Source organism: Ischnura elegans, chromosome 7 (assembly GCF_921293095.1).
Source record: "Ischnura elegans chromosome 7, ioIscEleg1.1, whole genome shotgun sequence".
NCBI classification, from domain to species: domain Eukaryota; kingdom Metazoa; phylum Arthropoda; class Insecta; order Odonata; family Coenagrionidae; genus Ischnura; species Ischnura elegans.
Window position 1 is genome coordinate 37,836,284 of NC_060252.1, and position 12,250 is coordinate 37,848,533.

Consider the following 12,250-nt stretch of genomic DNA (forward strand, 5'->3'; position numbering starts at 1 on the left):
TCTAGCAGAGCAATGTTTGATACCACCTCAATAAAATCCAGACAAAAAAGGAAATATGATGCAAATGGGATATCAGGATCAGTCCTAATCTCTAGCCAGTTATAGCCATATTTAAGCTTAAGGGCAATGAATAAGATTTAATTTTTGTATACAATCGTTCAAGTGTCCCCAGCCATAGTTATTGCAACAAAGTTTAAAAGTGGGAGAATTAGAGGTAAATGATTTTAAATTTTTTAGATCAGTACCAAATGAGATCCTCCCAGAACTCTAACATGCATTGAGAAATCTCAAACGCAATTCAATCTCAATTAATATGAAGCTAATCTGAAACACTTGTAAAGCAAATGCATGAAATATTAATAATTATGTGTGAGATCTGAGTCTCTAAAATGCTCTCTAAAATTTTAAAACTGCATTGAAGAGTCTGGATTTTACATTTGCTTTTACTCTTAAAATACACAGATATAATCCTTTTTATGATTATAGGGCACTCAGTTTCGAAAGAGGAATGCATAAAATGTGACGCAGCACTGCAACTAAGTCATATGAGACATCAATCAAAGGGTATGAAAATTAATAACTTAGACTTAATAAATTCCCAAAAAAATTCCCTTTCCTATCAGTTTACACCAATAGTGGATCAATGGAGGTCATGAGAGTAAATAATCCCCCTATCTAGTGAAAAAAAGAAATAAACACATCAGGGGATCCCATATAAAAACCAATTTTGTGGTTTATTAACATAGGAACAATATTTGCACAGAATGAGATATAAGAAATACTGCATTACTCAATGCTCATCACGGTGATGGACCTCAGACATACCAACTTAAATAATTATGAAAAGAAACTGTATTCAGAGAACTCATTTATCCCAAAATACACCAACTTTTTATGATAAGACGAACATTTTTAACTTTATGCTCACTGATAACAGAAAAAATGAAATTAAACCATTTTACTGGAGAAATAGCCTCTCAAATTAAGAATTGAATTAAAACAGTATACAGGGGGCCAAAAAATTAGGTAGTATACATCAGATAAGGTGAATAGGTATTCTAAGTTCCAGAAAGATGAAATTAAGTAGATGATATGCAATCCAGGAATTGGCTACAATGTATTGTCATGATGTATTGTGTTTGCAAAGTCTCCCAGGGGATTCATACAGTCTGTTACAGGGCAGGGATGTATCTAAATAGATAATTAGAAAACAAAAGAAATTAAATGGCAGAGATTATTCTTTGATATGCTGATGTGTTTTATAACTGAAGAATTGAATTTCAAAAGCAAAAAATAAGAGCTTTATGTAGAAAAGATAAGACAATAAGTGATGCTATCAATCACCTATTATCATCCTTCACTGGCATTGGGCACTAAAAATTAGGATTCAGTTATGAATTTTGTATCAAAGCAATTATTATTGGTGATATCATTATGATTGAAAATCTCTCTTTCTGAAGAGAATACGAACAGATACAGTCAAACCTTTTCATAAAAAAACCTCTTGGGACTTGGAAAACATTTTGCTTTATAGAGGTGCTTCTTATAAAGAGGTTAACAAGTTCTAAAACCATAAAAACATTACTGGAGGAATGATAAATGATATTTTTGATTCATTAAGCAGAAGTTATTTATCAAATTAAGAAGACAAATTTTTCTCAGAAAAAATTCATTAATTTTGACTTGACATCAGTAAATCCCTCTTTTCCACTGAAATCAAGACATGCATTGTTGCTGGAGCATACGATCATTCTCCTCAGCCAAGTATGATTAGAGCAATGAATTTATATCATAATAAGCACTAACAATGGCGAGCCATTCAGTAAAATTTCCCTTCCAAAAATTGTCCAAATTCAAATGAGTTATCTTCAAAATGCACATTTTTTTAGGTATTCAAAATAATCCTAATTACAACAATGAAAGGGGAATTTTTTAATTAGCCACTTAGATGCGATTTGCACCATGTAATGAGGAGGAAACAAGTCAAAATTTGGGAAAATCAGTATCAAAAGCATTATATTTCCCTCTAAAGAGATGAAAAATCTTGTGTGTATCAAAAATTTATTGTGTAGAACAGAAATGTTTGCTGCAAAGAGGTGTGCACAAGTAGTAAATGGGAGTACAGTCAGGGCCATAACTTTTTTTTTTGCTAAACAGAGGTGTACAGGTGTTTGTTTTAAGGGGTTTTACTATCAGACAATATTGTGACTTTCTTGACATCAGGATGTCTGATCTCATCATAGTATCAACTCATGTTTTTTACTCCTAGACAACATTACCCACTCAAAGGCTACATTGCACATTTTTTTCTTGAATTCATATATGTATTTATTTCAACCAGTCATCATATGAGATTCAAGTTTATCCCACCAGATAAATTGTTTCATATTAATCTGTAATTAAGTCTAACAGGCTCAACCATAATATTAAAAGACAACCATGCAGTGAGTACATCATTTCAATCGTTCACGAGATTATTCAGTACCTGCTGCATTTATATGAGAAAACACTTATATGTCAATCATTTCTACAGTTGATAACTTTGTAGTAATATTATTTTTTAATATCTCTAATCAAATTATGCCTATGTTATAATGAACCCTGCTGAAAATTTCTACTGGTTTCAGTAGTAATTTTGCACTATGTCCTATTGTTAACTATTGCAATCTTATGCATCTAATTGTATTCAACTGTCATGAGTGCAACATTTTAATCAACTTCCACTGATTCCAGTAGACCTACTGCACCTAACTGACTTCCATTGTTTCAGTAGACCTAATGCATTCCTACAGTTTTCCACTCCAATTCATAAAATTGCACAGTGGTTTGCACTGATTACAATGTGTAAACTGAACTCTATTGCTTTCCACTGGATTCAATTGACAGACTTAAAACAAATTTCATCTGAACATATTGGGTGGCAATCAGGTTACTCATAATCTACCTTGAACAGTAGAAATCAGTAGGATTACAGAAGATCAGCTGAAAGCAGTGGGATATTTCAAAACTCATATAGGTCTGCCGAAAACAGCAGTAGACATTTTTAGCAGGGAATGTAACTAATATTTATTTGAAATAGAATTTATTGACATTTATTAACTTTACCACTTTTCAACAATTGTTTTACTATACTCATTTTCATTTGGCCATGAGGAAATGCTTTCTAAATTTAACTGTGTCAGAGAATTGTGCTGGTAAATTAATTGAATAATTTTTTTGGTACACAGCAATTCTATGAGGATGAATAGGGTAAAAGGCAGTTTTAAGTGGCTGCATAATGCAATGGGAACTTACAGAGAGGTTGCTTATTGTGAAATTCTACAGAGTTTTATCTCTTCAGTGAAAAAATAGTATTTTTTACATTGTCAATAAATGTATCAGCTCTTTGTTCCCATAATATAGATGGGCTAACCTCGGAGATATCTGGCACATTATCAAATTATGATGATCATTTTCAAATAGTAAGAAATGTTTTTCCTAGACAAAAACATTTCCTCTTGGTTTGTGGGATGGAATTTCCCTGAGGATGTACGGCTTGAAACAGTCATACAAAAAAGCAACACATCATCATGGTGAATTATCTCATCTAGGTCTATACTGAAGACAATGATTTTAAGAGAAGGTCAGAATCTTTAAAAGAAAAGGCACAACTCCATTAAAAACTTTATCTCATATACTGATGGATTCCCTTAAAAATCAAATTAATTTACCAGCATGTGATAGAGTTTAACTGAAATTACTTTACCAGTATTAATGCTAATGATAACCTTAACACAATGTACTTGGTCAAGTGGAGAGAATTAATTTGGCTTTGGCTTAACTATAACCTCGGCTTCTTTCCTGCATGGCTCTTTCACCCACAGGTGACAATAAACAAGACTAGTGCGCCGAGCCATTCCTTTGGGATCAGGCATTCTCCTTACATTGCTCAAGCGACCCCTAGATTCATATAAACATGTGAATTTATATTAATACTAGGTAAAGTATTCTTGCCAAATTATAAGTCTTCTAAAATATCACTAATGAAAAAGCAAGTTAAATGATTCATTAACCTTTTATGTTAAACATGGCAAAATGATGATGAAGTAAATATAAGACTCTCTACCTAATACAATTAACCAAAGACTTCATTCGACAAAATTTCTCTTTCAGGTACACATTGATGATGCCCCGGCTCATACCTTCGGAATCAGACACTCACCATATACTGGTTTACTGAAGGCACACGTCCAGTAAAATGAAATGTTCTTCCTTTGAAAAGAATCTTCTTCAATGCTCGACTTTATTTAAGGTACTTGGGATTGAAAACGAAGTACAAGAAATATTCCATGCTTGAATAAAGAGTTCTTTCCAATTCTGTAATTTGTAACTATTTGGAGGGATATTTAAAGGGCCTTGAATTTTGTAATAATAATTGTTGTTAAAGAAGAGTTTTGCGATTGACTGATAGCATTTCATTTTTAACTGTTATCTCTAAATTACAGAAAAATGCATGTAATATGGTATTTTCTTTTCAAATGCATCGACGAAATGTACGTTGTGTAAAAATGATAATGATTCATAAATATTTAGAGAGTCAACTAAGCTAATTATCATTGTATTAACAAACTGTTAGCTCACCGCAACGCTTGTATGTTCATTTTTGCTTATTTATTTAACGATGTCATCGTAGATTGGCTATTTTATTCACATTATGTCGAATCTTTTGTAATGTGAAATTTCCTGCCATGGAAGTTCCAATAAAGGCTACAGCCGCTTTTCCAAAAGCACTGACTTAATTGCATTCATCAGAGCCACTTCCATAACATTTATGCATTCAAGAAGCATCAGGCGAGTGACTTTCAAGAAAATTCCCATCACCACACTGTCAATCCTTCGGAACAGCTGCAATTACAACAATACAATATAGCATATGCTTTGGATTATTATGGTCATCAGTATTAAGTAAGAAGTCCACTGATCTTTTCAATCGGTATAATTCAATACTATTAATTTTATGTGTACACAACAACTCAGGTATAGTATTACTCACTAGGTACCACATAGTAATGTGGACCTGAACGGACTAAGAGCCAATTTGCAGCGCAGGGAATCACGCTAGAAATTATCAGACGTCCACGTTGGTTTGTTTTTGTTGTTGTTTACAGCTGGTACGGTAGGTGCTTCCCCCTACGGACAAAATTTCATACTAGTTAAATAAACAACGTTGAAGATCGCACCGTGCACGGGTATCGTTCGAGTAATTATAGGTAAGTGGTAATTTTAAATGAAATAAAAGCTTTTACTCACCCTTGTATGCAATACAAACTTAAAATTTTAATATCCTACTAATAAACCATATTCCCACCTTTTCAACATGCTCTTAGTCAGCATTTTCCGATAAATTTTTATCTTAACCATCGCGATCGCAGGGAAAGTTAGTATGGAATTACCTAAGTTCACCCATCTCATTGTTCATACTTTGGAATGGTCGTCAATTTCCTATTCCATTCCTCTTAATATTCGATTTTCTTGCTGGACAGGTTCGATTGTACCAAATGTGTTAAGCATGAGGACTGGTTCCCAAATGGTTTAAGATCTTCAGGGGTGGTGGTTATAAACTTTCCCTATATTACCGAGGATATGTTAACGATATTAATAAGTAGTTAACCACTAAAATTGCATTGCCCATGCCACTTCTCAGTTATGGGTTCTTTCTCCCAATATTGGCTGAAGGTGACCTCGGTTTCATGGCAATAAGTGAGCTTCGAGAGACAGGTTCTTGATTCGTGAGCTTGAAAGTAATCTTAGAATCGCTATATGCATTACAATGAAAGTATTCGTACTATTAATGCATAATTTCATTTCATTTTTTTCTTGCTCCTTAATTATATGTATCGCCCTGGGAGAGGCTAACCCTTTTAAAAACATTGGTCATCCGCTGGAAGTAGTAGTTGAATAACCTACAGAATGAGAATTCCATGGAAATTGCTGCGTTATTAGAAATAAAACAACAGAATAATAGGCTATCTACGGACAAGAGCAGCGAAGGTTATTTTCACCACAGCATGTGATAACCATCTCCAACCTCAACAACCAGAATATACTCGTAAATCAAAGTAAACTTTGTGCGCATGCTTTTGAAGTGTTTTCTTCCCCGAGTTTCCGCTCTGTTTTCGTTTACGTTTTCCTCGCGACCCTGGAAGGTGGCAAAGTAAGCGACCAGCTGACTGGTCGATCGTAGGAAGCACTTGGCATTGATTCCACTCGTGCACAAGTCCACATATATATTTACGTTTTTCCAGTTTCATTTTTATGTATCAATTTTGTTATTACAAGGATCCTAATTTCGTTTTATGTTTCATACATTGCACGCAGTCCTTACATTTCGGAAGATACACTTTCGTAAATAAATAACAGAGTTAAAGGGCTCGGTGTTTTGGTCGAAAATGTGGCAACGTTGCTTTGAAATCAGCTGGCCTCCCAGCAGAAGCTATCTCCTCAGTTTCCGTCTACCAACGACGCCGCGAGGTACGCTTGGGTTTTCCTGAGGAAAGACATACATCGGTGGATATCACTCGTTGCTTCTGATTAGCTCTGAGTTTTAGCATTTTCTGTGGCACAATCGGAGGAAAATGCCTGATAGGTAAGTTTGGAGCGCTCAATTAGCCATAATTACGATTTGATTCTGCTTGCATATTTGATCAACTCTAATTGTAAGCATAACCAGAGCGGAAAGTATGATACTACTCTTGTAATTTTTATTTCGTGGAAAAACTTACGCACTGGCAGTTTTGGGGTGATTTTCCATCGAAGTGTTTATTATATATTTATTTGAAACCTTTAGAGCCATAATTTTATCAATGGTGTAGCAAACTAGTTCTGCGAAATTTATCTTGAGCACTCTTCTGTTTTTTTACTGATATTCCGCTATTTTCAACACGCACTTTGTACTCAAGAGGACCTATATAGACGTGTGGCTATTTACGTCGCAATTTCTGCTTCGTTTAGATTAGTCCGCGCCAATGACGCGCTTCAGGATAAGTGGCCTTGCATTTTCTGCTCTCGATGAAGGGGCATTTTGTATGCTCATTTATGTACATAATATGAATGCGTTATTTCAGTTTTATTCAAGAGAATATTTAGCTGAGGAATAAAATCTATACTACTTATATTTATTGTATTGATTTTGGAGATCGAATACTGTAGGAATAATCTCAGGATTTGTTCTACATTATCTGGGGTACAGTGTCTCGCAATACGGATCGTCCTTGAACGAAAAAATGCCGTTATCAACAGCAGCAATTAAATGAAAGGATTGTGAGCAGTCGTACAGATATTGAATATTAGCTTTTTTGATTGGGAAGATGAGACTATTTGTTCTGTCGCCTCTGTGTAACCTGCCCTGTTGGTTTTTTGTTTAAATTGGACGCGTTAGACAACCTGGTATCGAGATTGAAGCGCTTGCCTTTTTTGTTCCCTAAGAGAGAGATACGCTCTTTGAAGTCGAAATTGATATCACCGTAATCTCTTCACGAGGGCTGTGGGGTTATAAGGAAGAGAAAGGGGATTGGAAAGCTTGGCGGTGCAGTGCCGTGTTTACTGTTTTGAAACAGAGCCTATCCCGTGCATGACAACAATGGTCACGATGGACGCGTCCTTAAGCTTCAGCGCTCGGAGGTATCCGGGCGAAGTGAGGGGGGGGGGGGGGTAGATATCCTTTCCCCACTCCACCAACCACTCCTCCCCCTCCCCCAATCCCTTCCCCTTCGATCCGCACACTTACCCCTCCTCCTCCATCCTGCATGAACCTCGCGTTCCTTCTGCCCACGCTCTCCCCCCCATACCACCTCCCGTACCATCCCCTACTCTTCCCCTATAGCTTCCTTCTAGAATCCCCCCTTAGCTTAGTCACATCGTCCCCCCATAGCCGAGCGAATAACTTTTTTTTGCCAGTTCGCCCACCTCCTCCTGGATCTTTCCTCAGCTGTTCGGATGTGTGGGCGAGGGGACTCCGCCTTCAAGTCTTGTTGCTCAAGAGTGCAGGAGGAAATTCGCGCGGCGAATATCCTCGATCCTTGTTTCCATAGAGACAGTCTCGACTTGGCGGAGATGTAATTTCCTTTTCAAAGGAAATTCAACTTTTAAACCAAATATGAGCTCCCATGTTTTAGCATGGCTAAGATAGAAATATTTAATTTTTCATTCGGTTCATCATCACCACTGACCAATAAGTCTAAGATTGGTTTGACGAAGCTCTCCACATTCTTCTGTCAGCTAATATTTTTACACTTACGTATTTATTCTCTTGCAAATCTTTCTTTACATGTTCTATATAATTTATTCGAGGTTTCCGTTTTTCCATCTACTTGTCCCTCAACGACTGTCTTCATCAGATCATCATGTCTCAAGATGTGGTCTACAAAGCCGTTCCGTCTTCTGTGGATATATACGGCGTGGAATTTATTGAATTAGTTGCAAAAACTACATTTTATAGCACACCTACATTCGACGAGGAATTGTTTGCCCCAGTCTCAAATTGCTGACTGAATTTAGCGATTCCGCCCGTCCGTGAATTGAACTAAGTATTATATTTTTTAAATCGGCAAATATTGTATTTGTATTTTTTTGTTGGATTAAAGTAGTTTACGTTTACTGAACGCGCAGTCGGTATCTTTGAAGTAAACAGTTAATAAAATTAATTTTCATTTTCTTTGCTCCGCAGCAAGTGATCTCTTCTTCGATCTAATGTTAATTGTAATGATCTATGTTTTATTCATAAGATTTGGCAGTTAATGGCAATAAAAACAATTCTGCAATGCTTTTTCTCGCAGGCCTGCTGTATATGAGAAAGTGTTTGCCCTCATCTCAAGTTGCTTACTGAATCAATCAATTGACGAAAAAACTCAGTATCGAAAGGAAAATTTTCCGTTACGTAAAATAGTTAATGAAATTAATTTTTATTTTCCTTGCTTGTAACGACCAAATCAAGCAGATGATTTCATCTTCAAGCTGAGAGTCGTATTCATAAGATTTGACAATTATTAGCCATAAACATAATTTTGCAATTTATGAAATTTAATGATACAGGCGTATGTTCGACAGGAATGATAATGAACCAGAAACTAGGAATAAAAAAGAAATCATATGAAGCATATATATCGATATGCCTTAGTGTTTTTCTTCTCACAAGTGAGATGTAAGATCCGAAACTATATTCCACTATATGGCACGAAACTATGGTGCCTTTTCGGATCGGCAGTTTTTTTACCGTAAAGTGCCATATCGGATTTGAGGAGGTTTCGTGCCATCCCATTTCTTGCAATTTCGGTTTAGTGCCTTAAAGTGGCAGCGGTCCGAAACTATTGAAATTTCGTGATTTAAAGTGCTTTTTCGTATCGGATCACATCCCTGGTATCTCGAGAGAGAAAGTAGAATTCTCGTTACAATAAAGAATTTGAGTAAAATGTGAGAGTTCACGTCAGTATTGACTCATACCCTCGAGGGGAAATGGAAATTCTTATTTTTTTCCACTTGTATTAAAAGTTGGAGTTTTTATTCCGTGGGCGATGCCGGGAAAAATATTGACTTGAATTCGCGCAACGGGAGAGTTCAGATGTCCCAATTCATGAGAGCGTGGAAAACTTTTTACGCCCGTAACTGTCTAAGACTGACTCCGGGAGTGCATCTCTTGGTCTGGATTCGTATTCAACCGATGTTTTTGCGGTGGAATTCAAGTTAACCTCACATCAGAGCCAGTTCTTTGCATGTTAACGCTTATATTCCTTTTGAGACATTTTTATGTGGTGAAGAATTACATTTTTTAATGTTTTATTTTAATTATACAAGGTTTTTCTTCATCTCATGAAATGAATAGTGATGGCATCGGTGCAAAATACCACAGAGTAATTCACTGCTGTCAATTATCTACATTTTTCAAATTACATCTCTTCTAAATTCACAACGCCACGAGTATCATGATCGACGTGTAGCATTAAGTGTTAGAATATCAGGAGTAAAGAATAAGTTTCAACTATGTGCTTTCTGAATGGAACTCAAATTTTATAATGGTCATTTTCTTTTCGGAGAAAAAGGTATTAACTCTTTGACAGTGTACTTTCCTTATATAATCGTTTCTGGGCTACATGGATAAAGTAAATCTGTCTCAAAATGATATTGTTAATGTCTAAACGAAATAAGATTATTGGAGTATAGTATATTCAATCCTCAATTGAATATAATCATGGTATTTTCTAGTGTTTTGCATCCTTATCCGCGTGAAAAAATGAAAAATAATATTTTCTTATTGCTATTTTTATAGTTAGGATTTATTTCATGTTATATGTGTTTACAATTTCAATGTTTCTGTATGTGGTTCCAAAAATTGCTATCCTGCCTGAGGTAGCAGCTCTCATTTAACTTTTTCATCTGGGTGTGTTAATTTTCTCCGATGAGGTCTTAAGCTCGTTGGGTGTAGCACACGATATTCTAATAATTTGAACAGCAAGGCCTTCTTGTCAGTTTCCCTCGGTGCGAAATTCGTTACATTTTTTACTACTCTTTATTCCCCACTCATCATGTTTAGGCGATTTCTTCTAGTTAAGAATGCATTATAGGTGTGTACTTTGAAATAATAAAAAGGAAATAAGCCTCAATTTCCTGCCATCATCATCATTACCGGTCAAAAACCCTAATAAAATATAATTAGCCTAATTAAGGATTGCCTCTTTTATTGTTAGTACACAGTATAGTCACAAGGGCGTACCCAGCGGGGGGCAACAGTGGGCTCCCTTCGAAGCAAAAGTAAATTTTCTTTAAATCCAAGAAAAGTGATATTAGAATAAAACATCTTAATAAAATAAAAATATTCTTTTCGAGCAAAGAATTTTAATAACTAACGAAGTCCTGTTATAATTTTCTTGAAATTTTGGTTTCCTTAACGTTTTCCGTGTTACAACTTGAACGACCACGCCTTGTCCACCTCTAGTTTTAATCCTGGGTACGCCATTGAATTGTGATAAAGAGGAGTAAGTTTAGTACCGTCACGAATTGACTGTTTACTTCAGAAAGACTGATATTGTACTCTTTTACAAAGTTAGTTTTCCGCGCAACTTATGCATGCATAAGATTGAAAATTAATATTTCTGTTTCACCTATTTTTTCATTGAAACCGAAGTAAGCGCAGATTTTTACGCGAGAAAAATGGAGCGAGTAGGTTAATTGTTGCTGTTGGCAGCAGGGCAATATATTCTACCCCCGGCATGGAAATAGCGAGGTGACACTTGTTTTCTAATGTGGTGGAGACATCGAAGTAAAGTGACCTCGGTATTGTTATCTATCGCACCCTTCCATTTATAAGCCCACGCGTTCGTCTTTAAGAGTGGGGAGGTTGATGGTTAGGCACCAGCCAAGGCTCACTCGTATACGGTATCAGCTGACTCGAGAGAAAGAGAAATAGAGAGGGGATGGGGACGAATGGAAGTCGTCGCGATGAGGAAAAAAGAACTTCACGGTGCTCCAGTTATTGCTCATCGAGTGCTCAGACTTCGTTCCGTGAGGCTCCTTGATGTATTATACCTTTGTACGTAACCCTTTATAGGTTCCCACCGCGCCTGAAAGGATTTGTTTCCCAACCAGATTCTTGTTTCACCACTGGCGACTCCAGCGCCAAGTTTCTCTTTTCATCGCACTATCGCCCTCTTACGATTGCCTGCACGCGCAAAGACTTTAGATTTGAATAGGGGTATACTCATTAATATATATATTTATAAATGCTGATATTGAGTATCCATTTCTGATGTTAATTCTTAATTCTAGCTTTAAATTCCATTAAATTACGTTTTTTTATAAATATTTGTAAAACTTTAAAGGTTTTAATGCTGTGTTTTACCGTGTATCTTTTCGTTGCACTATCGCCCTCTTCCGATTGCCTGCACGCGCCAAGGCTGTGAATAAGGGTGCACTCCTTGATATCTATGATTGGTTAAATTGATTATTTCCGTCATCCATTCTCAACTAACTACATATTTATTTCCTTCTGATGTATCATACGATGCGGTTTGCCAGTAGAAACTAAGACACACAAATAATTCCTATTCGCTAAAATTAAAATGTGTTTTGATTTCATTAGCACGTACCCTCCGCTATTTTCGTAGCTACATGATAGCGAAGGAAATTTTTTTTATATTCTAATTTTTTGCGTACGAAACTTTTTGTCAAGATAATTTTTCTTATTTTGTAAACTTACTTACTTATAATATCTAAAATTTTT

The 12,250-nt window shown here is 36.0% G+C and overlaps 2 protein-coding genes and 1 long non-coding RNA gene across 6 annotated transcripts in view; 2 read left to right on the plus strand and 1 right to left on the minus strand.

Annotated features, from left to right (window-relative positions):
* The window catches only part of LOC124162824 (outer dense fiber protein 3), a 56,921-nt gene extending 52,155 nt beyond the window's left edge, over positions 1-4,766 (plus strand). For 2 of the 4 annotated variants that reach the window (XM_046539489.1, XM_046539488.1), the window contains exons 6-7: positions 3,864-3,978; positions 4,153-4,316. In XM_046539489.1, coding sequence (XP_046395445.1) covers positions 3,864-3,953 — 90 coding nt within the window. In that variant the 3' untranslated portion in view covers positions 3,954-3,978; positions 4,153-4,316. Of the gene's footprint in view, positions 1-486; positions 565-3,863; positions 3,979-4,152 lie in introns of all 4 variants that reach the window. The other 2 variants (XM_046539491.1, XM_046539490.1) reach the window with 2 other exon arrangements.
* On the minus strand, positions 4,521-5,803 carry LOC124162825. The gene is made up of 2 exons (XR_006865685.1): positions 5,033-5,803; positions 4,521-4,884 (listed from the first exon to the last, which is right to left on the minus strand). It is a non-coding gene; the product is annotated as an uncharacterized LOC124162825 (long non-coding RNA).
* Positions 5,804-6,471: 668 nt separating this feature from the next.
* LOC124162823 (T-complex protein 11-like protein 1) overlaps positions 6,472-12,250 on the plus strand; it is a 46,687-nt gene continuing 40,908 nt past the window's right edge. Inside the window, exon 1 of the mRNA XM_046539486.1 lies at positions 6,472-6,625. Within this exon, the coding sequence (XP_046395442.1) occupies positions 6,615-6,625 (11 nt within the window). The 5' untranslated portion in view covers positions 6,472-6,614. The remainder of the gene's footprint in view (positions 6,626-12,250) is intronic.